This window comes from Gallinula chloropus (genome assembly GCF_964237585.1).
Source record: "Gallinula chloropus genome assembly, chromosome: 27".
In the NCBI taxonomy this organism is placed as follows: Eukaryota; Metazoa; Chordata; class Aves; order Gruiformes; family Rallidae; genus Gallinula; species Gallinula chloropus.
This window is the reverse complement of record NC_140112.1, coordinates 5,496,274-5,510,331: the sequence shown is the minus strand read 5'-3', so window position 1 is coordinate 5,510,331 and position 14,058 is coordinate 5,496,274. Positions and strand designations below refer to the sequence as shown.

At 46.1% G+C, this 14,058-nt stretch overlaps 1 protein-coding gene across 1 annotated transcript; it reads left to right on the top strand.

Annotated features, from left to right (window-relative positions):
* Positions 1-630: 630 nt before the first annotated feature.
* Positions 631-10,609, top strand: STK38 (serine/threonine kinase 38; the record flags this gene model as incomplete). Its single annotated transcript, XM_084275777.1, has 13 exons — positions 631-763; positions 3,554-3,605; positions 3,757-3,879; positions 4,045-4,128; positions 4,988-5,111; positions 5,922-6,076; positions 7,147-7,249; positions 8,060-8,121; positions 8,633-8,750; positions 8,926-9,049; positions 9,684-9,779; positions 10,008-10,102; positions 10,479-10,609. Exons 1-13 carry the CDS (start codon positions 633-635, stop codon positions 10,607-10,609), a joined length of 1,398 nt encoding a protein of 465 aa, XP_084131903.1. The 5' UTR covers positions 631-632.
* Positions 10,610-14,058: the final 3,449 nt, after the last annotated feature.

Below are 14,058 nucleotides of genomic sequence, written 5' to 3'. Positions count from 1 at the left end.
TTACAATCCAGCGTGTAAATGTAGAATACTTACTCCAGGGTGGTTTTTCACACTGCAGTTTGTTCAAAGGCAGCGTCCCTCTGGATTTGGTCAGATTTCTGTGTGAAAGCAGCTAGTAAAAGCGAGAGTGCTTAAAAGCAAGTGAATGCCTTTTATTTCCCTTCCTCTGTTCCCTGTTACCACCTGGCTTTGAGGGTTTGGATAAGTTCCCTGGCAGAGGAGACAGCAGGCAACTGAGGGAGCTGGTTCTGCAGGACTCAAGGGAAGAAGAGCATCTGGATTAGATGCTTCTGGATTTTTAAGGTTTCTTCAAGATCTCAGATAACATTTTTGGGACACATAAACACTTGCAGTACAGCCTGAAATTGTGGTTTTTGAGGCATCGTGTTTCTTAAGTTTCCTTCCCTCTCATTTCCAGATCAAAAAATGTGCAAAACAGGAAGTTTGAGGGGCACCTTTTTATTCTGTAACCTTGCTCTGCTTTGCCTCACTTCAGCCCGGGCTGGTGGTGTTTGCCACTAAAAGTCTGACCCGGGTGGTTCAGCATCGCTCCGTCGATGGCAGCTCCTGGTTGAAGGTCGTTTGTCACTTACAAGGTGAAATGTTTCCTGCCTTTCTCCTTTCTGACAGCCATGGCAATGACAGGCCCGACACCGTGCTCGTCCATGAGTAATCACACCAAGGAGAGAGTGACAATGACAAAGGTGACGTTAGAGAACTTCTACAGCAATCTCATCGCCCAGCACGAGGAGCGAGAGATGAGGTGAGAAGCACCTTTCCTTTCTCTCTTCCTTCCCAAACTGGGCAAGGCCCAAAAATACAGAGTAATTGTGGTTTTCTGGAGCTGAAGTGAAAATAGACTGATCTTTGCTGAGCATCTATTGGAACTCCAGAGATGGGACCTGGATGGGGCTCAGCATGAGCATCCTGGGCAGCTCCTGGGTTTCTGGATACTGTGGTAGCTTAAAAAAAAGCTTTCTGTGTTTCTTCTGCAGCTGATCTGTGTGCAACTGATTGTGTTTCTTCTGCAGCTGGTTTGCCCAGGGAGGTGGTTGAGTCACCATCCCTGGATGTGTTTAAAAAAAAGGGATAGATGAGGTGCTGAGGGATCTGGTTTAGCTTAGGATGGGAATGGTTGGACTTGATCTTAAAGGGCTTTTCCAACCTGGTGATTCTCTAAGTGCCAAAGTGAGAGCACTGTTCTCCAGGTTTAAAAAAACCCATATATTTGGTGATGCAACTAAGTCGAAAGGAGCTTTGAGATGTGCAAGTGCCTCTCTGAAGGGGAAAGCCACCGTTCGCAGAGCTTGTCCTGGTGGTGTCTGCTCTGTCGCCTCTTCCTGTTTTACATCCCTGGGTGTAACATGTAAAACCCATCCTGGAGTTTCAGTTTGAATCGCAGCCTGTGCCCCAGGCAGCTGGTAAAGGAAGAGGATCTCCTTAGAGTCCTGGAGGGTCTGCTGTAGGGACGGTCACGGTGCTGACCTGTGAGTTAGCTGAACCTGTGGCGTCTCTCTCAACACGCGGGCTGAAGTGACGACGAGTCCTTTAACTGGGAGGTTTTGCTTTTACTTTCCTCTGGCTGGAACCCTGTAATTTGCTGAATACCCTCAACTCATAGCACTGGGACTTTTGATGTTCCCCTAAGTTGCTGGGCAGTCTATAATCAGAATCTTCAAAAAGGTTCAGTGGTCGTTTGCCCAATGGATTTGCTGCCAAAAACCTCCCTGGGACCAGGAGGAATTCCTGCTCACTCCAGGAGCTGCAGAGATGAGAAAGCAATTTAGAAATCAATGTTAACTTGTGTATATCTTCAAATTAGGAAGGAGAGATTGAGCTCCAGTCCAAACAGAAAATATCACTGATTTAATTCCTTGCTTTCTCTTTGCATAGCTCTCACTTTTAATTATTAGTGCTGTGTCTGCACCCAAAACCTCAGTGAGAGGGTGTTTTCTGTTTAGGATCCCCATCTGAAGAAACATTCTGGACTTTATAATTTACATGTGGGTTATTTTAACAATAGAGGTGTCTGTGGATGTGCAGTTTGGGGTTTAAATGGCATTGACAACACGGGTGCTGAAGTGGAGATAGGACCAGTTAAGGGTATTTGGGGAATTTGGGCATTGCTGGGTCGGCCTGCGAAGATGCTGAAGGGCCTGGAGCATCTCCCCTGTGAGGAAAGGCTGAGTGAGCTGGGGCTGTTCAGCCTGGAGAAAACAAGACTAAGGGGGGACCTTATTAATGTTTATCAATATCTTAAGTATGGGATGCAGGGGGAATCTGCCAGCCCCTTTTCAGTGTCGGTGGGGACAGGACAAGGGGCGATGGGCTCAAGTTGGAGCACATGGAGTTCCACACCAACATGGGGAAGAACTTTTCCCCAGTGAGGGTGAGGGAGCCCTGGAACAGGCTGCCCAGGGGATGTGGAGTCTCCTTCTCTGGAGAGATTCCAGACTCATGTGAACACTGACCTGTGTCCAAGGCACCCTGCTTTGGCAGGGGTTGGACTCAATGAGCTCCTGAGGTCCCTTCCTACCCCTATGATTCTGTGCTGAGCTATTTTATTTGCAGCAGAGAGTCACCACTTTGAGTGTGAATGGGGTGACTGGCTACCAAACTAAGGGCAAAGCGATTTGAAACGTGCCTGATTGTGGAAGCAACAACCCCAAGTACTATCACGTCGCAGCAGCTGCGTAGGGGCACACAGGGCCGGAAGGGGATCTTGCAAAGAATGACTTGCACAAAGAGCAGGAATTTTAAAGTACATTTCTAACATTGCACCAAAAAAACCCCACCCAAAACCACCAATCCCAGTTCAACCAGCTGTTAATGGGATGGGTGTTGGGGAAAAGGTCATTACTGCTGTCCCCTGGAGCCATCTCCCCTCTGAAGTCTTGTTTCCTTCCTTCCTTTGCTCCCAAATACTCATTCTGTATCCAGGTTGTAAATATTTCTGACCCTTTAAGGGGAGGGAGATGTGTACAGACATGTTTCCTCTTCCCATCCTGAGCATTTTCAGTATCTCAGGTGTTAGGAGACGGAGAGACACTTCTCATTCTGCATGTGATGAATTTGAGATGCAGAGAAATTACAGTACAGATCCACCAAGATGTCTGGATTGCCAATTCCCCCTGGAATAGTGAGACTTTGCTGCTTAAATATTTATTACAGCTCTGGCCTTAAGTGACTTGTCCAGCTGTCTGAGGGAGACAAGAACTGAACGTGGATCTCCTCAATCTACATTTGTCTACAGGGAAAATGTATATTTGAGTAAGATGTGATGCTCAGAGTGGGTTTAGATCATCAAAATTAGAGAGGTCAAGGCTTGAATGTTATATATATGCAGTGTATATATATACACACACATATATATATGTAATATTAGATTCTTCAAAATGAATCTTGTGTCTGAGTCTCCCTCACATATCACTCTTGTTATTTGCTGGCCTTGCATCCTTGTTTGGCAGCAGGCAGTGACCAGAGGTCTTGATGTGTGCATGTGATCAAAACCCAATGATTCAACCTTTATTTTCCCAATTTGTCTCTTCTGCAGACAGAAGAAGCTGGAGCAAATGATGGAAGAAGAAGGCTTAAAAGATGAAGAGGTAATGAATGTGGGGAAATTATCTTCATGCTTAAAGACAAGTGATGCATAGATGGAGACCTGGGATCTTTCTTTGGAATTGCTGGGAGCTCTGTGGAGCCCAGCTGCAGGATTCCCACTGTGTGGTGTGTTGTTTTTCTCCTGAACTCTAGAAAAGGATCAGGAGGTCGGCACATGCACAGAAGGAAACGGAGTTCCTTCGCCTGAAGAGGACAAGGCTGGGTTTGGAAGACTTCGAGTCTTTAAAAGTAATAGGCAGAGGAGCATTTGGAGAGGTAAGTCCAGGGAAAACTGACTAAAACCTTCTTTAAATACCACTGGTGTTTGTTTTTATGATCTGATGGGATTTCATTGAGTGGAAGCCAAGGGCTTGGTATCCGAATCTGTCAAGAGCTGAGGTGATGCTGCTGCGTTTGACTCAAGGTTTTGGGTGCTTCTAGGTGAGGCTCGTGCAGAAGAAAGACACAGGGCATGTGTATGCCATGAAAATACTGCGTAAAGCTGACATGCTGGAGAAGGAGCAGGTGAGTAGAGATGCTCCCATCCTGTTTCACCCATAGAGTTCTGCTTTAAAGGGCACCCAGGTGCCCTAAGAGTGGAAGGAATAACGACAGGAATGGGGGTTGTCTTTCTGTACAGAACCTCGTTGGTTGGGAGGGTGGTTTAAATTTAACCTGAGTTTGTGGCTTAAGAGAATGAGGTTAGTGCTCTCCTGCCTTGCATGTGCCTCAGTGTGTGGCAGCAATGGTCAAGCAGTGAGTATAAATGAACAGGCTGCCCAGAGAGGGGGTGGGTGCCCCATCCCTGGGGGTGTTCAGGGCCAGGTTGGATGGGGCCCTGGGCAACCTTGTGTAGCTCCAGGCCTGGAGGTTGGTGTCCCTGCCTGTGGCAGGGGGTTGGAGCTCTGTGATCCTTGGGGTCCCTTCCAACCCAGACCAGGCTGGGATTCTATGATAAACGTTACTCAAGGGTGAATGTCCAAAGGCAGAAGTCTCCAAAGCTTTCTGCTAGGAACTTTTGGATGTGAAGGGTCTCTCAGAGAAGTAAAATGGATTTGGTGTTCAGTGGGTTTTATCAGGTTGGGGGTGAAAGAAAAAGAATCATTCTGGAAAAGCACAGCAGTTCAATGAAAGCTTCTCACCTTCTTTGCTGTCAGAAGCACGACCTTCACATTTGCTTTCCTACACCATTTCATTACCTGAAAATACTGGGGAGGTGAAACTATTGGATTGGTGCTGGTGCTTCTGCCCTCGTGCAGAAGCTTGACTGCTCTCTCTTCAATATTTGATGCTTTTCAATACAATACTTGAATTGTGTGTGAAATCAATCTATCTTAATAAAACCCAGGCTTGTAATTGATCAGCTGTGTATGTGTATCTCCAGGTTGGCCACATCCGTGCCGAGCGGGACATTCTAGTTGAGGCAGACAGTCTGTGGGTGGTGAAAATGTTCTACAGCTTTCAGGACAAGCTAAACCTCTACCTTATCATGGAGTTCCTGCCAGGAGGTAAGTACCTGAAATCAAAAGGCTCTTCTCCTTTTCTCTGTGGTTTCCTAATTCCTCCATCACAGGTGTAGGCTGGGACTGGAGTGTGTATGGTTACTGGGCTGGGTGATACGCTGTGTGTACAAGTTATTGTAGAGCTTTCTGCTTTTGAGAGTTAGGGTGCTGGGGTCTTTGGGTCAGGTGGAGGTTACCTGTTGGGATGGCCTTAATTATATGCTAGTACTTGCCCTGAGTGTGCCCTGGCTATCTACAGAACCCCAACTTAACCCATTTTTCATTCACTAACCACCTGCTTTGAGCTGGCTTGTGGCAAGAGTAACTTGTAAGGTCCTTTCTTCACAAGGTGATGATGTTTGTCCTTGAACTCACTCAAGACGACAGTTACACCAAAAGCCTGCAAAATATGTGACTGATGAAACCACAGGGATGCTTTCTGAGATGACACTGCACAAATGCAGTGTTCTCTGTACCAGCTCTGCACCTGAAAGTGTCTATTTTAATCTGTGATGCAGATGTGAAGAGTGGCAGCCTGTAACTGATGCTTCTGTGCTGGTCTTTCATCGCTCTGTAGTTGTCTTACTGAGTTTATTGCACCTTCAGTCCAAACCTTTCCACACAGGGAGAAAACAGAGCAGTTACACAGGGAAAGTGGCTGGTCACAGGTGCTGGGGAGCTGTGTTTGTGTGAAATCAGTTTGGGACTTCCCAAGGTTTTGAACAGCTGAGTTCTTCTCTTGGTGAGCATCTTCAGAATGAGGAGTTGGTGTGTTTGCTTGTGTTTACCTTTGCTGTTTGGGGGGGCTGTTCCTAGGTGATATGATGACGTTGTTGATGAAAAAGGACACGCTAACAGAAGAAGAGACACAGTTCTATATAGCTGAGACCGTGCTGGCCATCGACTCCATCCATCAGCTGGGTTTCATCCATCGGGACATAAAGCCAGACAACCTTCTTCTGGATAGCAAGGTGTGTGCTCCCCACTGGCAAAGCTGTCTCCTTATCTTTAACAGTGACCTGAAATTGGTGTAGGCAGTTGTGAAAGGTGACAGTGCTGCTTCCTTAGCCCTGTTCCTCCTGGCTTATGAGGGCGTATCTCCCATATTGCTGGGGGGAGAGAAGAAACAAGTCAAGAAGGACCTCTCCTCCAGCCAGCTGTGCTCATACCACGCTGTGAGCTCCCTTCTTACAGTTGTTGAAACCAATGTTGGTTTTATTCAGCTGCAGTTTTTAAAAGAGGCAGTTTCAGTTCTCCCCTCTTAGTCAAAGATGTTTCCTTTGGCCTCACATCTGTTCTGCTCACACTTGCCAGCTACTGGGTAGATGAGCAGCACACTGGATGGGAAGGATGGAGCTGTTCCATTAGTGAGCCTGAAAACTGAGGTACCATCTCCCTTGGAGTCAGGATGTGTTTCAAAAGGCTGGCCAGGCCATCCAGTTGCTTCTAGATGGTTCTTGCAGGCAGCTTGCAGAAGGCATGATTGTTTTGCTGTCCTCCTATCACTCACTAAAAGTTCCCTTTAAAACTCTCCTTGCTTGGAAAAAGTTTGCAACCATGTCAGTAATTGCCACTGGCCAGCCAATGTGCTGTTGGAATTCCTGATGTACTTCAGTATGTCCACAGCTGGATGTGGATAAATACAGGGCTTTGAAAAGGATAAATCCTTGAGATACATACCCAAAAATTGCACCGAGGTGGTGTGCTTGCAGGGCAGATCCAGACATTGAATTTCAGGTGTTTCTTTTTACTTACTGGGCTCAAGGCAGAATCCAGAGACTGCAGCTCCCTCTGTGCCCTTTGCTCTCAGCCTGCAGTGGAGAGGAGTTTGCAGGAGGTTTCTTGAAGGAAATAGATTTCTCTGTGTAGTAGTGATGACAATACTAATAGCTTGATTCTGTGTATGCACCCAGCTTCAGGCTAAAACAAGGGGTGCAAAAAGAGTGCATCTGTTATCCAAAATAGAGGGAGGGGAAGGAGGACAACAGTGTATTTGCTCTGATAACGTCTCCTGATTTTGGGGGGTTTTTGCTTGGTTTAGGGCCACGTGAAGCTGTCAGACTTTGGCCTGTGTACTGGACTGAAGAAAGCCCACAGGACAGAATTTTACAGGAACCTGAACCACAGTCTCCCCAGCGACTTCAGTGAGTGACTTGGCCTCAGAAGTGTGTTTGTGCACTTGCCTGACGTTGACTCGTGTCCTTGTGAGGTTGGGAGGCTGCTCTGGGGTTCTCATAAGCAGTGTTGCATCTTCAGGTGTAATTTTGCTTTTCTTTCTAAAAATATTTTCAGTTACTTTCATCATCTGCATTTTCAGAAGTTTCTCTTTGAAATAGACTCTGCTGTAGCCCTTCTGCCTGTTGCAAACCTCACATGAAAGCTCAGGCCTGGGAGATGCTGTGTCTGGAGTGTTACTTGAAGTACTAAGGGAACACAGAGTCTCTTTGAGCATTCAGTGATTTTCTCAAGTGGAACAGCTTTGATCATGGGGTTGAAAACCCCCTGAGAGCATGGATCACTGATGAAAGGCTCGATTAAGAAATGATCAATATTCTGCAGGTTTGGGAGGAGCTGGTAGGGTGCTGCCAGATGTGGGTGGAAGGGGTTACACCCCTGGCTGTGCTCTTACCTGCCAGTTGTCAGTACCTGCTCAATGTGCAGGCAAATAAACAGAGCAAGGCAAGGCTGAGGCAGCTGAACTGCTCCATCTCTGCTGCCATGGCTGATGTGCAGTGAGCTGAATGAAGCTCTGCTTCCACAGGTACCTGTCCCAGGGCTCCCTCACCCTCACTGGGAAGAAGTTCTTCCCCAGATTGGTGGGGCACTCCCTGTGCTCCAACCTGAGCTGTCTGGGCTCTGGCCACATCTTTTGAAGCATAAAGGAGATTTTTAGTGCAAAGGTTTGGTGGTAAAGTTGTGTAGGATTCAGTCACATATATCCCCATCTCCTTTAGCTTTCCAGAACATGAATTCCAAAAGGAAAGCAGAGACTTGGAAGAGGAACAGGCGGCAGTTGGTAAGTGTGTTTTACCTGCTGAGCTGCTGTGTTCACATGGGCCATGTTTTTACAGGACAGGTGTTAATCCAGTTCAGAGCTCTGATCAAGGCTGAAATTAAGATTCCTGTGTTTCCTTCTCAAGATGAATGCCTCTCCTTTGTCCTTCACCCACCTGCTGGTGACATGTGTGCCTGAGAGAGCACTGCTGTAGTTATTTCCATTGATAATCTGATGTCTCCCAGCTCAGAGTTCTTGTCACTGTCAGTATAACACAGGCCTAAGGACCCGTTCCAAGGTTCATACTGACAGTGGTACCTTTCCCCATTTCCCTGATGGTATTTCAAGACTTTTCACATGAACATGTTAATTGTCTTGCCACCTGTCTTGAAATAAAGGCTGTAAACAACTTTGCTAAAGCATCTTAGAGACAATCTGGTCTCTCCCCCAAATTACCCATTGTTGCCCAAATTCCCTCTTCCATTCTGGGCAGTTTTCTCTCAAGATATGTAACCAATGGTCTTTGTTCCAGGCTTTTTCTACTGTGGGAACTCCAGATTACATTGCCCCTGAAGTCTTCATGCAGACTGGATACAACAAGCTTTGTGACTGGTGGTCACTGGGGGTCATCATGTACGAGATGCTGATCGGTAAGAAATGGGCAGCGCAGGAGTCTGAAGCAGGAATCGTGCTGTAGGAAGGACTGCAGCTGCATTTGTGGGCCTGAGATCAGGTTCTCAAAGCATCCACTCCTTGCATGGTGGGTGAGGTTTGCTCTCATGCACTGTAGGCTTTGGTAACTCCAGGAACTCTCTTTCTTTGCAGGTTACCCACCCTTCTGTTCTGAGACTCCTCAGGAAACATACAAGAAAGTGATGAATTGGAAAGAGACCCTGACATTTCCTCCAGAAGTCCCAATCTCTGATAAAGCAAAGGATCTCATTTTAAGGTGCCAGCTTTGTGGTTTGCCAGTTAAGATAATACTCATTTTCTTGTCCTGCAAACTGTTCTGTGTGTCTCTCAAAGCTTGCTTCACATCGGGGTGGGGGGGTTCATGCTCGTGACAGCCACGTGCTCTGTTATAGACACATCAGGGCAAATAGGTTTGTTCCTGAGGTTCTTTAGTGGAATCCTGACCAAACTGTCTAACAAAATACAAGTGTTTCTGCTCTGTATTTTGTCTGAGCTGCTTGTGGGAAGCAGCTGAATCTTTCTGTCAGAGCTAGCTTCTTGCACTGGAGCATACAAACGGATCTCAGGGTGTGCTGACTCTTGCATTTGTATTTTCAGTCACTTTATTCTTGGGACAGAAATACAAATATCTGGCTTGTTAGGCTTTAAATGTCCTCCTGCTCTATGCTTGTCCTGAAATAGAAAGGGCACATTATCTTGTTGTGGAAGAATAACACATCTTAATTGTAGCATTTGATGTGACGTTCCTAAGCATAACTTAGTTCTGCAGTGGGGTTCTTAACCTTCTCCACTGATGTGTTAAGAAAGTGTAGAAGCTCAGAAAGCAGTTCCATTTCTGGATGGAATGCTTCTGTTTTCATTCTTCATTCTCATTCTTCCTTCCATCCCAGATTTTGCTGTGAGTGGGAACACAGAATTGGTGCGTCTGGTGTGGAGGAAATAAAGAGTAACCTGTTCTTTGAAGGGGTTGATTGGGAGCATATCAGGTAAGATGCTTTGCAGGAAAGGGAGCTGCTCTTCCCTAAACACTGTTGAAAGGTAATCCTGCTCCACAGTAGGGAGCAGCTCGACTGGCATTTGTCGTATCCAGATGTGGGTGAGAGTATTTTGTTCTGATCTGAAGCTTGCTGAGGTTTAAGTCCCATGAAGTGGCTGCATCCTGCCTGCTTTTGCCTTTGAAATCTTAATAATGCTGAATCTGCTTTTCTTGGCAGAGAGAGACCTGCTGCAATCTCCATAGAAATTAAAAGTATTGATGATACCTCCAACTTTGATGAATTTCCAGAATCTGATATACTTAAACCAACAGGTAAATGCTTTGCTTCTGCATGTAAACAATCCTTCCTTTTCTCCAGGAGAATGATGTACCTTCCCTGTTGGTCAGAGGAAGGATCTTACTAGATCCCAGGGTGTGGTGGTTGTGGGTTTTTTTAAATCAGGATCAAACTGGCAGCTTGCTGGGGGTGTGCATGCTGTGATTTGGGTTGCAGGAGAGGGGATGCAGACTGGTAAGTGATGCAGGAGCCGTGTGAGGAAGGGCACTGACTGGGACTGAATGCTGCTGAACGCCTGGATTGAGGGCATTTCTTTCTTTTAGAGGTATTTCTCCCTGTCCAGTGTTTTGTAGGAGAATAAACTTTGCAGCCTTCAAAAGCCAAGCTGTATTTTTCTCTGTTTCTTACCAGTGGCAACAAGCAACCACCCAGAGACTGACTACAAAAACAAAGACTGGGTGTTCATCAATTACACGTACAAGCGCTTCGAAGGTCTGACAGCCCGAGGAGCCATTCCCTCCTACATGAAAGCTGGGAAGTAGTAAACCTTTCCCTGGGACAACTCCTGAGCCGTGGAATTCTGTTCCTACACTTTGGATTTCTACCCATAAGAAAAAAAGAACGTTGTTTTACAGAAGCCCTGAGGGCTCTCAGCTCTGGAAGGGGCCTCAGGACCCCTCTTCGTTACACACCCTGGTTGTTACTAAGGATTTTTTTTTTCTTTCTCTGCCATTGAAAAAAAAAATTCCACCAAATACTTGCATTACCTCTGCTGCAGGCACCTTTTGCTGCTTCAGGAGCAAGAGTTTTGAGTTTTCTTTTTTGAATTCTTTGCCAGATTGTACAGCCCCACTGGGAGAGGAGAGCGAGCCTCCCCTTTGACTCCTTCCTAGGGACTGTTCTGCCAGCCCTGCAGCGTGACAAACTCCACCTGCCAATTCTGCCAGCGCTCTTTTCCCCAGTGGCTGAGGACTTCAGGACAGAGGAAACAAAGCAATAATTCAAAGCTTGAGCTAGAAGACTCTCCAGTAAACCGTGGTGAAGAAGGACACAACTTGTATTGCCTTAACCTTAGTCTGTAGTGCTGTTTTTTACTGTGCTACTTGGGAGCCTCTGTAATAGCTTTTCACAGCTCCAGTTGCACTGCACTTTATGTTTGGTACTAGAACAGTGACCCTCAAGGCACTTGAGGAGTTTTTCTAAGTTTAAAAACAATTCAACACCTTTTTGGGTTTAATTTCTTAGCCAGCCATAGGAGGAACGGGCCCCTCTGCCAGAGCCACCGGGCTGCAGTTACACCACAAGGCATCGGAAGAACTACAGCGGGTGCCGCAAGTGAGCCTGGAATCGGGGCAGAGAGGGAGGGAAGTTCCTTTGAGCTGCTCACCGGAGCGCATCCTGCCTGCGGGTGGGGCGGTTGCAGAGTTCCCGCTGCTGCTGCTGCCATCTCTTGGCCGCTGTGAAGATCTGCGGCATCTTCCCGGCTGTGAGGATGGAACCATCTTCCGTGGCCTTTTTGCTCTTGGTTTTGAGCAAAAAATCCAGCGTCAGGATTCTGCTGTGACTCTGGGTGAGCGAGGCCTCCCTGGCTTTCCCTCCCAGAGCTCCTCCAGCTGTCCTGACTGAACCATCTGTCCCCATCGTCTTCCGCAGAGACGCCGCATCCCGAGGTGGCTCCTGGGGCAGCGGAACCCACCCCGTCCCTGCTTTGATTCTTGCCTGGTGTAAGTGATAAAAGTCCATTCAGTTGTGATCAGGATGATCTCCAGGAGAGCCCCGAAGTGCCTTTCCTTGCTGAAACATCTCTTGGAACATGACTGCATTTTGGGAGGGAGGATTCTGCCTGGGTTGAGCTTTTGGTGATTCAGTTTTACACCCCCGAGCTCCACTTGGCACCCATTCTGCCATGAACCCTCTGCTGCCGGGGCAGGTGGCATTAACCTTTGGGCCTGCCCAGTTCCAGTCTCCAGTTTGCAATCAGGTGCTTTGTTTTAACTATAAATTTAATGAGGTTTCTTGAAAGTGTGTATCAGTTTCAGCTGTCTTGGATTCTTGCAAACTTTCGTTGGTGCTGAACACTAAACACAGCACAGAGAGATACAGAACAAAGCTAGAGCAGTGTTTCAAAGCATAAGGAAGGCCTTTGGTTATATTTAGTCTTAACTTTCTAGATTAGGAAATGAAAGACAGTGGGTTTGTAGCAAAACTTCTTTTACTAGGTGCTTTTTAGGGATTTTTTTTTTACCTAGATGTCTTTTGAGCTGAGTGCCATTGTGAAGGAGTGATGGGGGGTGAAAGTCCCACCTATAGCTAAAGCCAGGTGATACCCTGTTAGCATCCCCTCCCTAACCACCCCATGTGCTTTGGTTTTTGTATGTGTCCTAGGAGTTTAATGAATTGCCATAAGCAGTTTAGATACCAGTTGGATCCTACAGAGCTGAAATGCAAAACCAGCCTTAATTAGATGTAGCAGAACTGCTGTAGTGAGTAGGGCTTACTCCAGATGACTAAGGGCTAACTGAAATGATCACTTTTAGGATCAGGCTTTCTATCAACTAGTCAGTACTGTCACCTTTTGCTCTCTGTTTTTTTATGAAGGACTGATACCAACTTCTGAGATTTGCTCCATCTTATCCCAGTTTCTTCTAGCCATTTGACACTGTTGCCTTATAAACTGTTGGAAAACTAAGAAGTATTCCTGTTAAACCATGTGTAAAACTTCCTAACAGCTTAGTTACTGCCTTAAAAAAATCAATCCTTTAAAGCTGCTGTGGATTAGTAAGACATGATAGTAGCTGCATTATTAGCCCTTTACTAAAAGGGACTGGCATTTTTATTTATAAATACCAAAGAGTAAGCTACACAATTGTAAGTTAAGATGCTGTGAAAAAAAACCCCCTATTTAATCATGTGTCTTGTGCATTTTTAGTGCATGTGTTTTGAAGTCTTCTGTTTGTTCACTGTTTGAGTTAAAGGTGAAGTTTTCTAAGGCACAAGGAGCAGTTGGGTACCTCACTCCTCTTTCTGTAGAAGTGGGATGTCTCTGTAGACCTCCTGGACACCTTTTGCATCATGAGCCTGCTTCCTAGGACAGCTCTTCACCAACCCCAGGAACAGAGTACAGCATCTTCTTTCACCCCTAACAGATGCAATTTCTCTGTCTTTCCCATCTCCCACAGTAGCCAAACATTTTTCTTAGCTGCTGGTTTGTGTGTTGAGGTTCTTATGTATCTTTTTTGGGTTTTTTAAGGGTATTTTTTAAAGCTGCAGGCAGTTGCTGGACTCGTAGGAGTAATTCCAGTCTGAATTTCCAGTGGATCTGAAGCTGAGTTGTGCTGCCAGTTCATCTTTGTATCCCAGGTAGCACAAAACTGCACTAAGTGTTTCTTATCACTGTGCCCTGAACTCTGCCTTAACCTCCAAGTCGAAGAAGTGTTCTGTAAATATTTCCAAGCTGTTACTAAATTGCACTGTAAGATTTGGCAAGTGTATTCTGTGTTACTGGGGGAGCCAACTTTTTATGTTGTGTAAATAAAAACCTGAGTAAACACACTTCCTGGGAGCTTTTGTTTTATAAACTTAAATCCCTCTGGTTTTTGGGTTGGTTTTTTTTCCAGACTTGAAACTGGTTCTAAAAATCAAAGGCTTGGTGTGAGCTGGTGTGAGAATGCCTGAATTTCCAGAGGCTGTGCATAGATGGGAAGAAATAAGCACCCTGTTCATGATGAACAGCAGAATGAAGCCTTTCTGGGCTTAGCTCATAACAGAATTAAGCTGTGCCTGGCCAGCTGGCAAGGATGGGTGACCCTGGCTTGGGGTCTGCATTGTCTAACAGCCCCTTCGACTTCCCAGCTTCAGGGCAGGTTGTTTTACTCTCTTCTCCTATTTTTAAAAGGCATAAAAAGCAGTGAGCAAGGGGCAGTGGAAGCAAAGCTACACTGCTGCCTTTTCTTTTTCTTACCAGTTTGTAACCTGTAAAAACCAACTTGAG